The 20,241-nt window shown below is 44.3% G+C and overlaps 1 protein-coding gene across 1 annotated transcript; it reads right to left on the bottom strand.

The window, feature by feature from the left end:
- Window positions 1-5,603: 5,603 nt before the first annotated feature.
- PPIC (peptidylprolyl isomerase C) lies at window positions 5,604-19,208 on the bottom strand. The gene is made up of 5 exons (XM_061150908.1): window positions 19,016-19,208; window positions 13,959-14,072; window positions 13,114-13,207; window positions 10,232-10,416; window positions 5,604-6,369 (listed from the first exon to the last, which is right to left on the bottom strand). The coding sequence occupies exons 1-5, from the start codon at window positions 19,130-19,132 to the stop codon at window positions 6,241-6,243; spliced, it is 639 nt and encodes a 212-aa protein (XP_061006891.1). The 5' UTR covers window positions 19,133-19,208; the 3' UTR covers window positions 5,604-6,240.
- Between the last annotated feature and the right edge of the window lie 1,033 nt (window positions 19,209-20,241).

The raw sequence follows: 20,241 nt of genomic DNA, 5'->3' as shown, positions 1-20,241 counted from the left end.
AGGAAACTAAGCTAGATTTTCCTCATTGTGGTGATAGAGTTATGTTGCTGACCTATCTCTAACTTCATGCCTGGTTCACAAGGGTCAGGAATATACTCCAAAGCAGGAACAAAGCCAGGCACAGACAGCAGACCTGTGACTTTGACCACGAAGGACTTCCTGTGGCTGCCTAACGGGCTTTACACATGGTGAGTGGTGTGATTGTGCAGTTTTCTCAATGAGCCACATAAAGGGTCCAACAAATGAGGATTCAAGAGAAAGGTTTCCAAAGTGGACACCATGACTTCCCAACATAGTACCAACAACTCAAGAGAGAGTGGTTTCTCATTGCTTCTCAGGTCAAATCCACAGTGCTTAGCAGAGGCCTTGGCTTCACCAACTGCCGGCAGCTGGACTGGCTCATGACCAAGGCATGTCACCCAAGCCAGCTCCCACCACCATGCCACTGAAGGCTCGCCACCTTCTGGGGCTGTCCCCTTACTGCTCGACACCCACGTCACTTTTGCCAGTCTATCTCTGTCATGCCCTTCTAACTTCAATTCAGAAAATAAAGAGGAAAAATTTTTCTTTTTTTTTTATTTTAACATAACAGTCTTTGAAAAATAGTAGAAGCAGTCCAAAGACAAATGCCAGTGTTGAACAATCTTTCTTAGTCCTGGGTGGGTGGGTGTTAGTCAGTCGTGTCCAACTCTTTGTGACCCCGTGGACCATAGCCCACCAGGCTCCTCTGTCCGTGGACTTCTCCAGGCAAGAATATTGGAGTGGGTTGCCATTTCCTTCTCCAAGGGATTTTCCCAACCCAGGGATCGAATCCAGCTCTGCCACACTGCAGGCAGACTCTTTACCAACTAAACCACCAGGGAAGCTCAACTCTTTCTAGTTCTGAAAGTTTAAATACCTCTTAATAGTATAATTATGGGTGTATTCTTTTTGGTTACCATTTCTCATCATTCTTGTTGAGCATCAATTATCCATGAAACACTGCCTGGGGGGAGACAAGGAGTGTGGTCTAATCTTTGACCAGGAGCAACTTCTGGTCCAAGGAGGAGACAGGAGATGTCCAGGAAGTTAACTGCTAGAACAAGGTGTGAGGAAGTCTCCAGTGAAGGCTCACCAGAGGAGGGAGCCCAGAAGGATGTAGGAGGGGTGGGGCAGGCTCTCCAGGCAGAGAGCAGCTTGTACAGGCTTGGAAGCGATTTAAAAGTTCTGGGGTCTTTATAAGAGAGCTGTACTTCAGCATGGCAGGGATAAATCGAGTCTTAACTTTTCTCTACTCCAAGCTGACTAGTTCTTACTCCTCTCCTCAAGACATTCTGTCTCAATGTGGGTCCTAGTGCCTAGAGGAAGCATAGGAAGCAGACTTGTCTTTTGTGTCCAGGTTGGAAGGAAAAGGTTCGTTTTCAAACCGAGATATCTATCCAAATGACAGGATATAATATTTATCACTTAAGACAGATGGTGACTTTAGTTTTAATAGCACTATAAAGGCCCAGTATGCTTCAGTAAAAAAGTCCTTCACACCCTCTGAAATGTGGAAACTTACGTGATTCCTAATAAAAGTTTAGAAATAGGTAATAGAAGGGATATTGGCAAGTTGGATCCTCTCTAAATCCCCCAAATTTGTGACTCCCAAGCATCCTGACGGAACTAGCGATGAGTTTACAGTTCCATCTGTGGATTCCGTAGTGTACTTTGTTTTGACTCGTACTATGTGTCAGATGGGGCTTCCCCGGGGGCTCAGCAGTAAATAATCCACCTACCAGCACAGGAGACTCAGGTTCGATCACTGGGTTGGGAAGATCCCCTGGAGGAGGACACGGCAACCCACTGCAGTATTCTTGCCTGGAGATCCCACGGACAGAGGAGCTGGTGGGCTATGGTCCATGGGGGTGCACAGTCGGACACCACTGAGCGTGTCAGGTCGCCTTTTTCACCTCCAGACAGGATTCCTGTGACTAGTTGCTCTGATTCTACAGCACCGCCAGTTGTTTTCCCATCACTCTAGAATATCAGTAACTCTAGCAAATCTCTAAGTAGGTGATGTTATATTAATATCACACCTAACACTTAGACTTGGCCAAAATGAAGTCCACAAGATGAATTGCAGATTTCAGTAAAAGCAGTTATGTACTTAACAGCACCAAAATTTTCCATTACAAATACTGTTTTTACTTTTTCTTAATTTAAAAAAAAGAAAAAGTGCCTTGAGGGGGCTTTGAATTTCTAAGCCTTCCAGATCAAAGATTTCTTCAGCTGTCTGGATTATAGGAATGTTGAAAAACAAAACCAAATCCTTTTCCTGCTATAAAATCCTTGCCATATTTTTGTCTTTAAGTAACTCAAAACGGCTGAACTAAAAAATGAGGCTGGTGAGTTCTGAAAATTCATCAGAAATAGAGTAGTCAATAATTTTGAAAGTGTCATTCTAATTAATCTGACCCAAGAATAAATTTTACTAAATTCTTATTTGATAATCCAGGAAATTGCTAAATAGCACTAAAAAAACAACTATAGCTAAGGATGCCAAAATTTTTTAAGTTGTTTACTAAAGTGATTCAAGACTAAGTTGTAATAATTTGGGCATGGTGGTAGGAGCAGCCAGTTAACTGTCCTGATTCTACTCACACCCTTGGCTACATTATGTGTCCTTTTAGCAGCACAACTGGCCAGTGATGAGCAATTTCAGAAGCTCTTGCAGAAAGCATAGACTTTTATAAAGTAGTAGTTTATATGTAGTCATCAGTTTGCTAACATTTTCAGTATACAGCCTGACCCTCAGGATAAATGGCTTCTACCAGGAGGATGATATTAACTCATTGGTCATCTGGTATAATAGACACCCTAACAGTTTATTCACTAGAGAAATCACATTATGCTCATAATCCTGAAAAAACTAGATGGCAAATACAGTAAAAAGTACATGTTCTTTGCACGGGGCAGTAGCAATGGCATACGTGCTTTCTGACATTTGAAGACTTAAGGCACTTTTTATGTAAAGAGGACATTTGATTCTAATTTCCTCCCAAGTTACCTCTAAAAATTTTTTAATAAGTTTTTTCTAAGTAGTTTATAAAGAAATAGAGAAAAGTTAGAAGACAGAAAAGTTAAAATATTACAAACAGAAAAGAGTTTTAAAAATCCCACCATTGACCTTTGTTTTATGTCACTCTACATTTTGTTGATTTTGTTTTATGAGAACATATTTACATAATTGAGATCATGCTGCATACAAAATTTCTCTTTTTTTTTTCCTTAAAAAGTGTAGCATTAGTCTTAATGAATGCATGCTATTGCTTTACAACCATTTGGGGACATTCAAGTTGCTTCCAGTATTTTGCTATCATAAATAATGCTATAATTTTCATCTTTATACATAAAACTTTTCCAATATTGCTGTATTAGACAAAGGCTTTGGGTTGTAAGTCACAAGAAATCAATTTACCCTGGTTTAAGCAAATGCGGGAACGTAATAGGTTGGGTAACTGAAAAGCTGGGGATGGAGATTGGCTTCAGGCATGGCTGGATTCAGAGACTGAGCAGTGTCTTCTAACATCTGTCTTTCCATCTTCCCTTCCTGATTTCATTCTCATGCCTGCTCCTTCTCTTCCTTCAGCTCTGTCCTGGTATTTCCCAGAGAACGCTCACAGCTGAGGCTCACTAAGATGGCTGGGGTCAAACACACATCCCTGAGCCTGTCACTGGGGCCAGGGCAAGGGAATATTCCAACTGGTCTACAGGACCTCGCCACCTCCCCCACCTGACTCTTCCACCACCCTCACTCTGCCCACCTGGACCTCTGGCTGTTTCTGGAACTCTCCAGTCTGCTGTTCCTCCAGGGCCACAGCTCTGGGCCCCTGTGCCTCGCTCCCTCCGCCCAGTGTCCCCATGGCTTGCTGTACCCTCACTGCCTTCAGGCCCTAACCAGGGACTGCCCTGACCACCTCTTCACCCTCTCGTCACGCTCCTGGCTGTTTCTCTTCATGGATGTAGGCCCACCTGATGTTATATATTCACATGGCATGTATTTGAATTATTTGTCTCCTTCCAAAGGAACCATGAGGGCTGTTTGTTTGCAGCTCTCTCCAGCATCTAATATTTATCAAGTGAGTTAATGAATGAGTTTGCCAGACCAGGCGTGTACCTGTCTGAAGGGACAGCACACCCTCAGGATAAGAAATGCCTGCAGGGATGACGTGATTCCTCAAAGAAAACCGGTGGCCATCTCCGGATCAAGGGGGACTGGATCAAAAAACAGTGTCACATTTTTAAGTTCAGATCACTTTCTACAGCAAGGTCCCAGAAGTGGAATGCCAATGGATATGAATGTTTTGAATTTCCAGGTATGTGCTTCAGCCTTGTTGTTTAGTCAGTTATGTCTGACTCTGCGACCTCATGGACTATATAACCCTCCAGGCACCTCTGTCCATGGGATTTCCCAGCAAGAAATACTGGAGTGGGTTGCCATTTCCTTCTTCAGGGGATCTTCCCAACCCAGGGATCAAACCTGCATCTCCCTGCATTCTTTACCATCTGAGCCACCAGGGAAGCCCGCATACTTTAGCCTTCCGGCCCCATAACAATCCTCCTCATGGTAGGCAAAATAATCTTAAATGCAGATCACATCATGCCCCCTACTTAAGCCCAAGAGCTCTCCACTGTACTTGAAATAAAACAAGAGCTGTGCCCTGGCCCCCCAGGCCCCGAATGCTCTGCACTCAGCCTTACTCTCTGACCCTCTGGCTACAGCACACTGGCTTGTTCTGTCCTGGGCCCTCTCATTGCACCTCAGGATCCTTGTGTTTTCTCTCCCTGCTGGCATGAAGGCCTATATCCCAGGTCTGGCCTGACAGCTACCGCTTCTGTCTCCCCTGAGCTCAGCTCAAACGTCCCCTCAGGAGGCCACCCGAACAGCCCCCACCACCCACAGCCCAGCCTCTCCAGCAAACCTGTTGTGTCCGCTCCGCTGTATCAACACCCTTTTATACGTCACCTCATTTAATCTGTCTTCATCACTAGAATGTCAATTCCATGATGCCTGTCACTGTCCACTGCTGTATTCCCAAACTCAAAACTGGTACGTGGCATGTTAAAGGGATTTTAATTAATTTTTTTGGAAAAATCATGAAAAACTGCTTTTAGGAGGCTTGCAGCAATTAACACCCCCATCAACAGTACAAGTATGCATCAATTTATCTCTCACTGAAGCAGTTTTCTTAGAACAGTGCTCAAGAGATGGGATTCTGGGGGACCACCATAGCTTGAGCCCTTCAGGAGAAGCAATGGGATCGTTCTGTGACACCCACCACTCCTGTCTGAAGAGAGATTAGGCACACTCTGGTACAGCCAGGTATGTTACAACAAGAGCCAACAACAGGATTTTATTTTCCCACCCAGTTTAAGTATAGCCTGAATCTTCATCCCCATTATGTAAGTGGAAAAAAAAAAAAAAAAAAAAGATTCCTTTCTGTGGAAACTAGACTCCAGTGAACTTTCTAAACATATTACATTGAGTAAAAAACAGGTGAATAATCAGCTCGAGTGTCTGGAATGTGGATGGGCATCACTTCTGTGCATTCTCATGGCAAATTATCCAGTTGTGTTAATATTTTGAATTGCAGAACCTTTATTAATCTGTTCACTGGTGACATTAAAATGCATATATTTCTGTACATTAGTTTTTAAAAAGAACTTTAGGTTAAAAAAATGTCTTTCAAAAATAATTGATCTATATAAAAAGTATTTAATATAGAGAATAAGCACCTTTCAAAGGTAAAAGTCCCTGTGACATAGATAATACTAATCAAGTCTCCCTTTACCTGAAAAGAATTTCTATTTGAATACAAAATAATACACTTCTTGTCTCCATCTTTTTCAGACAAACCTTCAGCATCACTCAATTTGGGGATCACACTTCATCCCGCAAAGTAATGATTGTGTGTGTGTTCTTTAAAAGAAGATACCGAATACAAAGTTTTGTAGTTTAAAAATAGCACCACTGGAGGAAAGGGATACGTCTCTTAAGTGCAAAGTCCCTAAACAAGTGATTTACCAAAATTCATGCTAACTAAATTTTGAGTGGTTGATTGTTATAACCTTCCTGTAATCTGGAGTGGAAAACAGAATAAAGTTAAAAAACAAAGCAAAACAGTAACTTTGAAGAATGAACACACACACACACACACACACACACACACACACACACCCCTGCCAGACTGTGTTCTTTGTTCTCTGCCAGTTGCATCACCAGTCAGCGACCTCCACCACAAAGGGCGTTTTCACATCTATCTTGCCGCTGTTGACGATGGAGCAGTTGGTGAGCGGACGGTCATGCCCATCAGTTGCCTGCAGTTCTATGGAGTGGACCACTGTCTGATGAGAGAAAAGGAGACCCATGGATCACTTCTGACCAGCAACTATGATGAGCAACAGGTAAAATCAATGTGAAGTCTGAAAGCCCTGATGGGAAATAAGTTTTCATTTTTTATGATTACAAAAACCATGCAAGCTAACTATGGAAAACTTAGGAAGTCTGTATATAACAGATTAAATTTACCTACTAGCTTACTAATCAGAGGGCATATTTGTGTATTTCCTCTCTTCTTTTTATTAGCAACCTAGCTCTAATAAAAAATATTTCTATTCACTTGTTACAACCCAACTTATGAGCTAACATGGAATTTGAGATAATTTCAGCTCCACTATGTAAGAGGTCTAAGCATAAGAAAATAAGCCAGAAAGCAGATTTAGTAATGGAGCTAGTTCTGGGTTTGTCCATTTTAAAGCTGACTCCAGCCAGTGATCTACAGGTTGTACGTGTGTGTACCCAGTCATTTAGTGTCTGACTCTTTGCAACCCGATGAGCTGTATGTAGCCTGCCAGGCTGCTCTGTCCATGGGATTCTCCAGGCAAGAATACTGGAGTGGGTTGCCATTTCCTCCTCCTGGGGATCTTCCTAATACAGGAATTGAACCTGCATCTCTTGCGTCTCATCTCCTGCACTGGCAGACCGATACTTTACCACTAGAACCACCTGGGAAGCTGAATCTACAGGTCGAGTCTGATACTAATGTAATCTCTACCCCACGGGCTTACCTGGTGGCTTAGACAGTAAAGGATGCACCTGTAATGCGGGAGACCTGGGTTCGACCCTGAGTTGGAAAGATCCCCTGGAGAAGGGAATGCTGCCCACTCCAGTATTCTGGCCTGAAGAATTCCATGGACTGTATAGTCCATGGGGTCACAAAGAATCAGACATGACTGAGCGGCTTCCACTCACTACCCCACTGGTGGTATAAAGACTCCTTTCTCTAGTCTGGATGGTTTCACAGCCCTTGGACCACTTTGTCTCATACAAGGCAAGGATTAAGCTAGTAGATCTCTAATGAGTTTCTAAAATAGGTTGAAACAAAATAGCAACAAAGTTTCTCAGTGCTTCCAACATGGTGTCAGCTAATTCTAACTAATTTAAGATAAAAGATCAGCATTCTTCTAATAATAATACATATTTCTAAATAGATTGTGGGAGGGGGGGTTCATATGTGCATATGTGTACCTAAAACAGCAGCTACACACCTGAATGACCTGTGGCAGGTTAAATACTGCTTATTTAATGATTAAAATGGACATTTCTATGTTGGGTATATTTGACCACAATTTTTGACTTGTTTGTAGGTCCAGCTGTGAAAGTTCTGATTCTACAAGTCTAGGGGAAGGTCCAGTGTTAAGAAAACCCACCTAGACAATCTCTGGAGGGTCAGGAGGTAGAAGTCAGGAGATTGCGAAAATTCCTTGAAACTGTATGACACACACACTTTCTTATTTTCCTTCTAGATAGAGTTTATAGTTTTCAATAGCTTCTTGAAGTAGTTTATGACTCATAAAATGTTCAGGACTGTTTGTCTAGGACCAGGAAGCAGATCTCCCAGGATGCATGCCAATGGTGGAGGGAGGTTAATACAGCCAACCAGGGCACCAAGACATAAGACCCAGAAGACCAGAAGGAAAACCATGACCAGAAGAAGGAAGCCCCAAATGCGTACTCTTCATTTTTCTTGCAGCCTAGCGTGAAAGTGAAAGTGAAGTTGCTCAGTCATGTCCGAATCTTTGCAACCCCATGGACTGTAGCCTATCAGGCTCCTCTGTCTATGGAATTTTCCAGGCAAGAGCACGGGAGTAGGTTGCCATTTCCTTCTCCAGGGGAATCTTCCTGACCCAGGGATTGAACCCAGGTCTCCCGCATTGCAGACTTTACCATCTGAGCCACAAGGGAAGCATTATGTTGTATTCAAAAATGCTCACTTGAATCAGTTTACATTTAAACTACTTGGAACCTGATTAGACTCAGCAGTCAAAACTCCAAACTGGTTTAACACATGCATGTCTATGTTTAGCTCATTTAAAAAGCAGAAAGAGGCTGGAGACTAGGATTCCTTGCTATTCAGGAGTACATTCTTTTGAGGACACTGGCTCATGAAAATGTAGGCATGTCCTTCACTGTGATGAGACCTAAAGTGATATATTAAGTGACAGATGTTTGCCCCAATTGCTTCTCATCCCACTAATTGTTTAATCATTAAGTTGTGTCCAATTCTTTGGGACCCTGTGGACTGTAGCCCGCCAGGCTCCTCTGTCCATGGGATTTCCCAGGCAAGAACACTGGGGTGAGTTGCCATTTCCTTCTCCAGAGGATCTTCCCAACCAAGGGATCAAACCTGCATCTCCTGCACTGGCAGGCAAATTCTTTTACTACTGAGCCACCTGGGAAGCCCTATCCCACTTGCCAATGAGAATTATTTGACAGTTCTGGTTGAACACATCTTTGCCTTGTAAGGGAGGTTGAGTCAGCCAGCTCAGTTCCTGCCCTTCTGTTGGGTAGAATCAGAATAACAGGTAGAAGTTATGGAAGAACTGCAGTGAGTGAGAATAGTTTATTTATATTTGGATGAGTTCACATGAAAACAATGAAATATGGCAGATGGAAGAGACTCAAGGATGCTCCAGGGTTGTACCAGGCAAACCTTACAGCTGCCAGTTGAGGAGCTGGAAGAGCATCTTTGCGCAGTTGCTAAGGAGGAGAAATGCAGGGAGTGGAAAAGAATGAGGATTTTAAGAATTCTTCCTGTGGATTATGAATTGGACCCCTTTGATGTTCTTTGAGACACAGGAGCATAAATTTGAATTCTCTTTAGGAATTCTGGTTGTTATACTATGTGCCTTTGAAACTGACCTGTATCTATAGTGAACTACATGGGCTCAGGGTTTTTAAAAATATTTTGAAATTGTGGTAAGGAACACATGGAGAAGAAAATGGCAACCCACTCCAGTATTCTTGCCTGGAAAATCCTATGGACAGAAGAGCCTGGCAGGCTACAGTTCATGAGGTTGCAGAGAATCAGACACAACTGAGCAACTGAGCACAAGAAATACATAACATATAATTACCATCTTAGCCACTTCTAAGTCTAACTTTAAGTTCATTAGTTTAAGCATATTCACATTATCGTGCAACTAAATCTCCAGCATTTTTTCATCTTGTAAAACTGAAGATTCATAGAGATGCTCATTGAACACCAGCCCCCCATTTCTTTACCCCCCAGCCCCTGGAAACCATCATCCTGCTTTATGTTCCCATGTATTTGACCACTTTAGATTCCTCATTTGATTGGAATCATAGTCTTTTTTGTGACAGGCTTACTTTACTTAACATGACATTCTCAAGATTTATCCATGTTCTAGCAAGTGACAGGATTTCCTTCCTTTTTAAGTTGAAATGATATTTCATTGTACCTACAGGATTTCATTTGGTTACATTAAAATGAGTTTCCAATTATATCTAATAGTATGATAAATTAAGGACTCAACTCTTCACTGTCAAGTCCCCCCCGCACCGCAGCTTCCGCCCCAATACTCCTAATAACTAAAATACCATGTGTCTATGTGTTAAGTCACTTCAGTCATGTCTGACTCTCTGTGCGCCTATGGAATGTAGCCCACGAGGCTGCTGTCCATGGGATTCTCCAGGCGTGAACACTGGAGTGGGTTGCCATGCCCTTCTCTACAGGATCTTCCCAACACAGGGACTGAACCCACGTACCATATATACTTTATTCACCTTTGAAGAGGCCAGTCAGCATCTAATCATGGCTCTCTAAGAAGCATCATTTGAGAGCAAATTGCTAAGAGTACTTTCATTGTAAAGCTTTGAATGAGAAAAAACGAGGTATCAAGTTACCATTCCATCGAGGACTTTTCCAAATACCACATGTTTGCCATCCAGCCAGGTGGGCTTGGTCAGGGTGATAAAGAACTGAGAACCATTGGTGTCAGGCCCAGCATTGGCCATGCTGACCCAGCCAATGCCATAATGCTTCAGTTTGAAGTTCTCATCTGGGAATGTCTCACCATAAATGCTTATACCTGGGTGAGACAAAACAAAAAGGGTACAGTCAACAGATGTTATACAGAAGTAAATTCTTCAAAGGGAAGTATAAGGTCTGAGTAGAACTGGTTCTCTTAGAACCCTATAGAAGATGAGGGAAAGATGGTCAAACATAAAGAGAAATTAAGCAAGGATAAAATTTACTCCTTAAGGAAACAGAGCGCCAGGGACCAAAAGAAACAAACAAAAGCCTTAAGTATGACACAAGATGGCAAGACGCCCTCTGGCCTCAAACGAAGACCCAAACCTTGAGCAAGCAAGTCAGTGATTTCACTTTGAAATGAGAAGGAATGGGAGGGCAGAATGACATGGTAATGTCTGATGGAATGATGGGTAAGCCATCATAGTGACCCCATCTCTGTCTGGAGGGTCAGGTCACTTGTCCTGGGTCACTCATACCTCAGCAGCCAAGCCAACTGCAACATGCACTTAATATATACCCTTAGCCAATCCTCATGGCAGTCCTATAGGATAGGTTCTCTCATTCCCATTGTGAATGGGAAACTTATCAAACTTGTCAAATGGGAGCTTGTCAAACTTGATAAAAGTAAAACTTGAACTTCTGGCTCCAACTCTGGTTCTCTAAGCACTTAGAGCCTCAGTACTAAGAACAACAATGCCAGCCTGCAAGTCATTAGGCTTGATGACTTCAGGGTACAGAGGGTGACAGCAACTGGGAGCAGCCAGGGAGCCAACCTTGAGCCAGAGGCGGGCATGGGGGCTGGAGATCTAACACAGCACATCTTTCCTATAAAACAAGGGTGCAGACCGTCCGCTCCATCCCCCAACCCTGAGTGCCTGGACACCCAACTCCTCCTCTGCAGGCCACCTTATCCATCAGTGGCCAACCTTAAAGTCCTGGCTCAGTTAGCTTTCATGTTATCTCCTTCTTACTATGCAGTACTTGTGAAGGACCAGGCAAAACAGTTCCTTAAGACTTGGGTCTTACATGGGCACTTTTCTTCATTCATATACAACCAAAACCTCTTCATAGCTAACAGAGTTAACTTTTCAAACAGGTTATCTAGAAAGTGTTGCAATAGAGGAATAGTAAGGACATTTTGTGAACCCTGATGATTTTTTTTCTTAAAGTGTACATCTTGGGATATATGGCTTCTAAATAAATACCTGGGTATTTTAACAACTTCATTGAGTTGTAACTCTTATATTTATCTGAGTAACTAATATTTAATAATTTAAGGAACCCTGCTTTTTTTTTTGTAGAAGAAGTCAAATATAATTCATCTTCCTAAGAGGGGGGAAAAAAAAAATCAAATCCTGGCTCAGTTAGAAGGACCAGAAGTGAATACCAAAGGTAAGCAATTTATAGCTGGTTGGTAAGTGACAAATGAAGTGGCCTGGATGGAAAGTTCTGCCTACAGAGAGGTCTAGGCTAAATTTAAATGATCCAAAAGGTCGTATCTCCAAAACTCAGAGAATTTTAATTCTGTACATGCATGTACACACATGCACACGTGCACACACACACATGCACACACACACACACACACAGCAGAGAAAGAAAGAGGAACAGAAGAGAGATCACAGTGAAGTTCCATCTCCATTCTTGCCGGGCCTCAGGAAGGACGGTGGGGTGCCAGTCCTGAGGGGACCAGCACTGGAACTGCAGGCTTCTCCACCGGAGACCCAGCTCTGCAGCAGCCCCATTCAGCAAGTAACCTGAACATGTTCCTCTGCTCCAGTCTACATTCCCATACCCACCAGCATTTCCACAGGTGTCTTGGCAAATCCAAGCATTTAATGACAGCCACTTTGTTATTTAAAAAACCATTGCAGGAAACATAAAATTAACAATAATGCTTGAAAATGGCTTGTTTCTTTAAAACATTAGCCATTTACTATCTACCAAACCCAGTATTTGCTGAATTAAAAATTTTAAACCTGAAGTAAATAAAAATTTGGTGTAGTTCCATATTGTATGTATGTTCAGGAAAAGAACTCACTACATTTCTGAGGAAAAGACAGACCAGGGAGCTGGGCAGCTGGAATCCTCAATGAGAAACAATAAGATATATTTGAAATTCTATAAACTGAATTATGGGTTCTTTATTGAATTCTAATGATGTTGATAAAAATTATACTATAATTTTGACAAGTGGTCTATTACTTAATTTTTTATTACTGCAAAAGCTGATGATAAAAAGAGAATTTTGAAAGAAGGAGGTAAATTCACCTGTGATCCTGCCACCTAAGAACCAGTCTCATCATTCTGGCATGATGCTTCTGGACCACCACCAACCCCCCACAAAATGCACTCCTGCAGCTGGAGTCCCCCCCAGGGGACACGGCTTTTCAATCTACCTCTTCTTGCTATGACAGAGATCTTTCCATATTGCTACATACCGGGAGTCTAGGATTTTCATAACTGCAAAACAGCCTAATAAATGAATACATCTCCACTAAAGAAGGATAATGCACACCCAAGCAAAGACTGTTTACAATTAGGAGGTCTCACTCATTCACACCGGCCAAGATTTTGTTAGATGAGGCCCCCCCACCCCCGACCAAAACCTCTTATCTTTCTGGAAGAATTAGTTTGTCTTTTTGACTTTGTTCCTTCAAGATGGGAGCTCAATATGCTGGGTAAACATATCATCTTGTCTTAGGTTTCACTTGGGAAAGCGGGAAACAAAACGTTTAAGAGATGACGTTACCACCGGTGCCGTCTCCTCGGGTGAAGTCTCCTCCTTGAATCATGAAATCTTTGATGACGCGATGAAATTTGCTTCCTTTATATCCATATCCTTTCTAAAGAGATTATGTCAATTGAATACACAAGCAGATACAACCCATACTGTAAGATAAACCCCAGTGTTTATCTGGAAATGACAAAATGAGAAAATTACACAAAATATCTATAGAACTAAATTAGGTACCTACAATAGCTTACTGACAGATATTTATCATTAGCTGACTGAAAAATAAATAAACTATGGAAGTAAAATACTAACATGCACAAGTAAGAAGAGAGAAGTCTGCATTTTCACTTCATGACTGTTTCACTTCCTAGAACCTTGAGGAAACTTGAGTGCTTAAAGAATACAGATTTTATAGAAAAACAAAGTAAAATATTATTAGATGTCTCAGGTTCATCTCATCTACTAATTTAATACTTATTTTCCCAGGTACAACTTTTTTTTTTACATTTAAGTTTTTTTTAGTGTATTTATTTTTAATTGGAGGATAACAGTTTTACAATATTGTGTTGGTTTCTGCCATACATCAACATGAATCAGCCATAGATATACATATGCGCCCTCCCTCTTGAACTTCCCTCTCACTTCCCACCCCATCCCATCGCTATAGGTTGTCACAGAGCCCCACTGAGTTCTCTGAGTCATTCAGCAAATTCCCACTGGTTATCTATTTTACATATGGCAGTGTATATGTTCCCATGCTATTCTCTCCATTCATCCCCCAGAATACATCTGTATTCCATCCTTAAAAGGAGGAAGATTCAATTCTGTGCACAGTTGGAAGGAATAAAACTGAGACATACCTCTCCTGTTGCCAGAGCGACAAAATTTTCCACAGTCTTGGGCACGACTTTTCCAAAAAGGCCAATTACGATTCTGCCAACATCTTTATCTCCAATCCTCACATCAAAGAAGACCTGCATGTGGTTGAAAGGCAGAGCACAAGGTCACACGGTGGAAAAGCCACAATACAAGGTAAGTGAATAACAGTCTGAGAACAGACCCACAGGTGAGGGCCCTGGCCACCAGCATTTTATAAAGGAGGGGATGAAGGAGCAAGAGATAAATTAAAGGAGTTCTGAAACCATTTTTGTGGGTGCATTTCACTCACAAATATTCATTCACCAAACAGTTATGGAGCACCATCACTGAGTCAGACACTGTACTAAGAACTGGGTTTAAAGTTGGACTCAGTACTGTCCGAAAGAGCCAGTAACGTCTTCAAGAATCCCTCTCCCCCAAGGACCCCAGACACACACTGCTGTCGCCTCCTGTTTCCTAGCTCTGTGGACAGAGCTAGGGGTTGAGAGTGGAGACTGCTGTTCTTCTGAAAGGTGATGCTTTTCAGTCTTGGCAGGAGAAAAAAAAACTGGTGAGGAAAGAAAGTCTAACCATCCAGATTTATTTTTTTGCAACTTCGAGCAGCGCCAAATTCCCAATGAGTTCTCAATAGATGTCTGCTGTCAAGGGGCCTGTGAAAGATGATCAAAACACACAGCCCTGCTCCAGAAGGCCTGCAACTCACATCCAAACACAGTACGACACCCGGGCCTCCACTCGTCCTAAATACAGCAAACACGGCACGCTGGTCCTGACAGAGCCATTTACCCTGTACACTTAAGACACCGAATCCGGTCCTCACGTTCCCAAAGTTGTCCAAGTAGAATGTGCCCTTTCTCTGTCACAACATTTTAAAACAGAAGAGAACAAGCACATCTCCAGAAGTTAGTCGCTGCTTTCTTTGCAGATAAGCCTTAAAAGTTCTCTTGGAATTTTTTTTTAACTGTTTCACCTAAAACGAAATTATATACGTTCTGCTTCACAAATCACTGTGTTAAGATGATTTCAAGACAGAACATCTGAAAAGGCCGCAGAGTCGAAGGGCATTCTGTTAGCAAGTTTAGATTATATGAACCAATTCACTATTTGAATGTGTTTAAAAAAAAAAAAAAAAGACATTCAAGAGATGGCTTTTAAAAAAATTTAAGAAGGTGTCAAAGAGAAAAGATGTCATATAGTTTAGAAAAATCGCAAAGTAAAGACTGTCAAGCTTTAGCTCAAGACAAGAGCCTCTGCCAATATATCAGGATGTCTGTCACAGGATGATATGATATTTAGTGTTCCCTGTGGCATTTTGCAATTTTACATGGCCAGAGCTGTAAAAAACTGTGTTATTATTATTTTATGGTAAAAGTTTAGAGAATGCACAAAAGACCAGGCCCTTGAGATTGGGCAGTACAGTGAAGAAGGACGATTCAGGAAGCTCCATTAATGCCTGCAAGAGCCTGGCATGCAGAGCTGGGGTCAAAGAAGCAGTTCTCCAAAGGGATTTCCAAACCAAGGAGTAAATTCAGTAACAGGCAATAATGAAGAGGCTCCAGGACAAGAACTGGGTATGTAATCATAAGGAAGCACCACATGAACCTGCCAGACTTTTTAAAATAAAGAAGAGAAAAGAAAGCCTGTGAACATTTCAACAGCAAAGAGAATAAAATGTGGGAGGACAGCATGAGAAGATGAAGAAAAAGTGTCTATGACACCCAGTGTAACTCTCCAATAACCATCTTGTTTTCCTACATGCAGCCTAGCACATGTATTAATAAGATGTTTTTTCCCAAACCACAGCATCCTTCAACTTCTTGCATGATGGCATGAAAATGCAGCAGAGTTGCCCTAACTCTAATGGAAATGATAAAATCAAATCTTATTAAGTACTTGTCAAAGATCTCGGCAGAAGGCAGTGTGAGGGTACAAGTGGAGGAAGTCTCTGTCCTCAGGGAGATTATGGAAAGAGACAGGCCAAGTACATAAACAGCCATAGCTTAAGGCTGCGGGTGACAAGTGCCCCAAGAACACTGAATGCCAGTGTGCTGGAGGGATGCTGAGGGCTGAGGGAAGGCATCCTGACAGAGGTGTGATGGGATGCAAGCCTGGAAGGAGGGGAGCACCCCCCGGGGACAAGAATGGGCACAAGCCTCGCCTGGCAGTTCTTTCTGGAACCAAAGCACTGAGGCAGGAAAAGGGATCCACGTGCAGAGAAGTGACAGAACCCTTCTGACCACAACCGGCTGGGAAGGAAGATCACCCATTTCAGAAGGCGGAGGAAAGATGCTAGCTAAGAGTTCCAAGTTTCATTAGGCAATACTAGGAACGTGAAAGACAGAATTTCAATTTGGAGCTGCGTTTACTTGGACTGTGATTTGTCATGAATGTGGCTCTCTCTGTCTAGGCAATTTCTACCTGAAGGGGTGGAAATGGCATTTTTAGATCCCCAGTGCCCAGCACAGTGTCAGCTCAAGCAGGTACTAAAAAAAGAAAAGTCAGGCAATACTGAATGAAGACCAGGGCATATGCACACCTAAACAGACGGTAAGGTGGGTCTGGGGTGGCTGCCAGGCAAACCCTCTTACCCTGAGATCATCTCTGACTTTGCTGCCTGTCCTTGGGAACAGGCCCTGTGAAAGGGATGAGGCTGCAAAGTCCCACAGAAGAGGAAGCACAGAGATAGTCACTGTGATGGGAAGTCAAGCTTTACAAGAAGGTATGTACAGATAAAATGTCATGGTGAGAGGTGATGATTATCTGTGGAGATCAGGGCAGGCTTCCTGGAAAAGGCGGCACTTTAATTCCAAGTTGCACTTCAAAAGCTGGCCCCTTGGTCCCTCGTTTTTTCCCTTGAGGCAGCCCTTGAAAGTCATTTGAAAATTATGGGGCCCTCGAGGGTGGGAAGAGACAGGGGAAGAGGCAAGAGGACCTCTCAGAGCCTGCCCCAAACCCTTGTAGGGTTAATTGTGCTTCTGTTTCCAGAGTAACTGGAGAAGCACCAAGTGCAGGAGCCTGGAGGTGAAGGAAACTGTTCTCAAACCAGCTCCACCACTTACTGGCCACAGGACCTTGGGCAACTCTGAGCCCCTGCTCCTCATCTCTACCTGCCCTGCCCCAGAAGGATTAATAAGATAACACAAATAACACTAACAGCTGACCTCTTAAATCAGGAACTTCAATCAGGGCTAAGCACTTGACTTGCTCTATCACATCTAATATGCAAAACCTAACCAGCAGGTATTATTTCTATTTCCACTTACAGAGGAGGAGCCTCAGGTATTCTCAGTAACTTGTTATTACTTCAGCTGAAGCCTCTTGGCCACTCTGAGAACTGCAGAAAGTGACAGCAACCTGTGACTTGAGCATAGCCGGAAAGATGGCAGCATTATTTTACACTCTCAGGTGCCTGATGCCGCATAGAGCCCATGGCATCTGCTGGAAAATGCAAGGGTGCAAATGCCAACTGAGTGGGTTTTGAGACCAGTGAGGCTCCCAGACTGGGCAAGAGGCTGAGGTGGTGGCTGGCACCAAGATTCACAGACAAGAAAGGGCCCTGGGAGGGACAGCACTTCATACCTCTCATTTACAGATTCCTGTTTTCAAACACTCTCAGAGGAAAAGCTAAAGACTGATGGGGAAAATACACAATACACTAGAGTGATGGCCAGTTCATCTACTTGTCCACACTCAGAGAAATCATTTTTAGTATTTCCACTTCCCAACAGAGTAGTTGTCTTAAAATGCGCCACTGAAAAAGTGATTCAGCAGAGTCGAATCTGTGGCAGGACATGCCTGCACAGTTAGTTTTTAGAACTTAATGATAAATGGGGTGGGGGAAAAAGGAGATAGTGTTAAGTGACTATCCCAAACCTATAGAGTGCATGAAAATTCACTCAGTGACTGCACCCTGGCTAAGAAGCCCCACTCTTTTTCCCCTCTCCCTGAGGTTCCCAGCCACAGTTCATTTATCACTGCACCCCCCGCAGCAGGGCCTTCCTTTTCACTCTTCACTCCCGGGCTACATCAGGTGTTGGGCTGAACCTCTCCAGCCCCAAGTCCTCCCCACTCCTCCGGTGGGGTCTGCAGTGGAGGACTGAAGCACCCAACACTGTCATTTCTACTGGCAGACAGGGGGCCGATTGTTAAGACCACCTGCAGCTGCTCCTCCTTCCACATTCCAAGACACTCCTGCCAGTGGTTTTTCTAGAAGTGGTGATCAAGGGCACCAAATCACTCTTTTCCTCCCTCTGTCTCTCCAGGCATTATCTTGTAACCTTGGGTAAACATGCTGAAAAAAGACCTGAAGCTGTAAGGAGGCAGATCCCCACCCCACCACCTCCCATCGAGATTGAAAGACTGGCCTCAGTCATGCAGGGGCCTCCTGGGCCTCGCTCAAGGCATCCCAAGCCCTGTGTCTACTCCCCAGTCTGAAAAGCGCACCTCTCCCTCCCTGGCTGGGATTGATGGTGGTTCCTAAACGCGGAAGGGAGGACAGTCCTTGGTTAAGCAAGGCCACGTAACGCCTACCCTACCGCAAGCGACAGGGACTGGACCTGGGCTCTGCGAGACCGGGTGACATCCGCGGGGACGGCCCAGCTGCAACCCCTCCTTTCTGGAGCGCCTCCTTCGCCCGCCTGCATTCTTCCTGCCTCTATTCCCAAGTCCCCGCCACGCCGAAGGAAGTCCTCGGCTGTCTCCTCCCTAGAGAAAGGGCTCGCCGGTTCCGGAAGCTTCTCCCAGCTAGCGGGCTGGTGGCCACGTCGGATCACCAGCCCAGGAGATGACGCTCAGACAGTCCGAGGCGGGGGCGGGCTCGGCCTAGCGCCCCTAAAGTCTCCCAGGAGAGCAAGGATGCCCCCCACCCAATTGCGCGCGCGGGAACCCCCACCACTACCACCTAGCCTCGCGGCCGCCTCCCATCCTCTGCGCCTGGGAAGCCCCCTGATCGCCGCCCCTGACCCTGAGGTTCCAGTCCCCAAAGCCCCCCATCCCCCCGGGCAGCACGAGGGGAACTTGCTGTCCGCTGCCTGGTCACCTTGGCCGTCACCGAGGGGCCTCGCTTGCGGAAGCCCGAGGCTCCCGCGGACGGTACGAGGGCGCTGAGCCCCACGCAAAGCAGGAGACGTAGCAGCAGCCGGAGACCCGGGCCCATGATGAGCGGTGGCGGCGGCGGCTGGGGCGCGACCGCAGACTCCTGGACTGCGGGCGGGACTCCTGGCCGGCTGCGCCTGCGCGCTCCCGGCTCGAGGGGTGGGGGTGATGGAGACGCGGCTATCCGGGCAAGCCCGGAACCTCGGGCGCCTCCTCCCAGGTTCAGCCCAGCGACCCGAGCTAGGGACTCGGAGAGGCGCGCCACGGAGCGCGGAGCCGAGGCCAGCCGCCGTGCGGATGGAGGGTGCGCTGGGCGCGGGGATCCAGAGCGAGCTGGCGCCGCTTGGGTGATGCCTGCTCGGTCCGGAGCTGAGGGATGCACGCTGGGACATCGCCGGGAACTTAACAGTGTAGACGCGTATTAAACCTGATGGAAAGTCGAGGACTCTCCGGGCTCCGGATCATCCTGGCATCTTGCTTGCCGCGACGGGTCCCCCTCTGTGACCGCAGCCTCCGTTGGAGCCCAGCAGCCTCTGCCAAGTCTGCCAGGTTCCAATGTTCCATCGGAGGCTTTAGCTAAGTTCTGGACTCCTCTCAGAACTCTTGAGACCCTGGATGTTTCTACTCGATTACACAGGACGAATGACCTCTAACTGAGATGATTCAAATTGGGGATATACTTTTTACAAACTTAAAAATTATGTTTAGGAATTAATGACATGGGGAAGTACTCATATTTTTGAATGGAAAACTCATGTTGCAAAATCGGACCTCGATTGTGTAAATGTATAAAGACATTTTAAAAACGGAAAGAAATGTACCAAAACATTTACAGTAGCTATGGTGATAGAATAATGGGTTTTTGTTTTCTTTGTAATTTTCTGATTTCCCAGATGTTCTACATTGAACATGTAAGTATTTTATAATCGGGAAAACGTTTTTAAAACTCAATGCTGTTTGCCTTAGGACTTCAAAGAACTTTTTTAATGTAATAGAGCCAAAATTAACTACAAATTAATGATAGTTTTCTCTTGGTTTTCTTAGGGGCTAGAGCCATGACTTTCAAGCCAAGGTTTTCCTTGGGTAAGCAGATAGGATTCCTATGTGTAACTAAGTGTAGGCTAAAATTACACTGGAACCATTTATTATGTATACAAAGGGTAACCAGCA

Source organism: Dama dama, chromosome 9, assembly GCF_033118175.1.
Source record: "Dama dama isolate Ldn47 chromosome 9, ASM3311817v1, whole genome shotgun sequence".
NCBI lineage: Eukaryota > Metazoa > Chordata > Mammalia > Artiodactyla > Cervidae > Dama > Dama dama.
The sequence above is the reverse complement of the archived record's forward strand: the minus strand, read 5'-3'. Positions and strand labels throughout refer to the sequence as shown.

Bases quoted from the DNA above. Each gene is read 5' to 3' on its own strand.
- PPIC (XM_061150908.1), bottom strand. From the start codon at position 19,132: ATGGGCCCGGGTCTCCGGCTGCTGCTACGTCTCCTGCTTTGCGTGGGG. The intron at 14,073-19,015 runs GTGACCAGGCAG...AACCACATGCAG, and splicing joins GCCCCTCGGTGACGGCCAAG to GTCTTCTTTGATGTGAGGAT. The intron at 6,370-10,231 runs GTAACTTGATAC...TTCTCTCATCAG, and splicing joins GAAAAGTCCTCGATGGAATG to ACAGTGGTCCACTCCATAGA.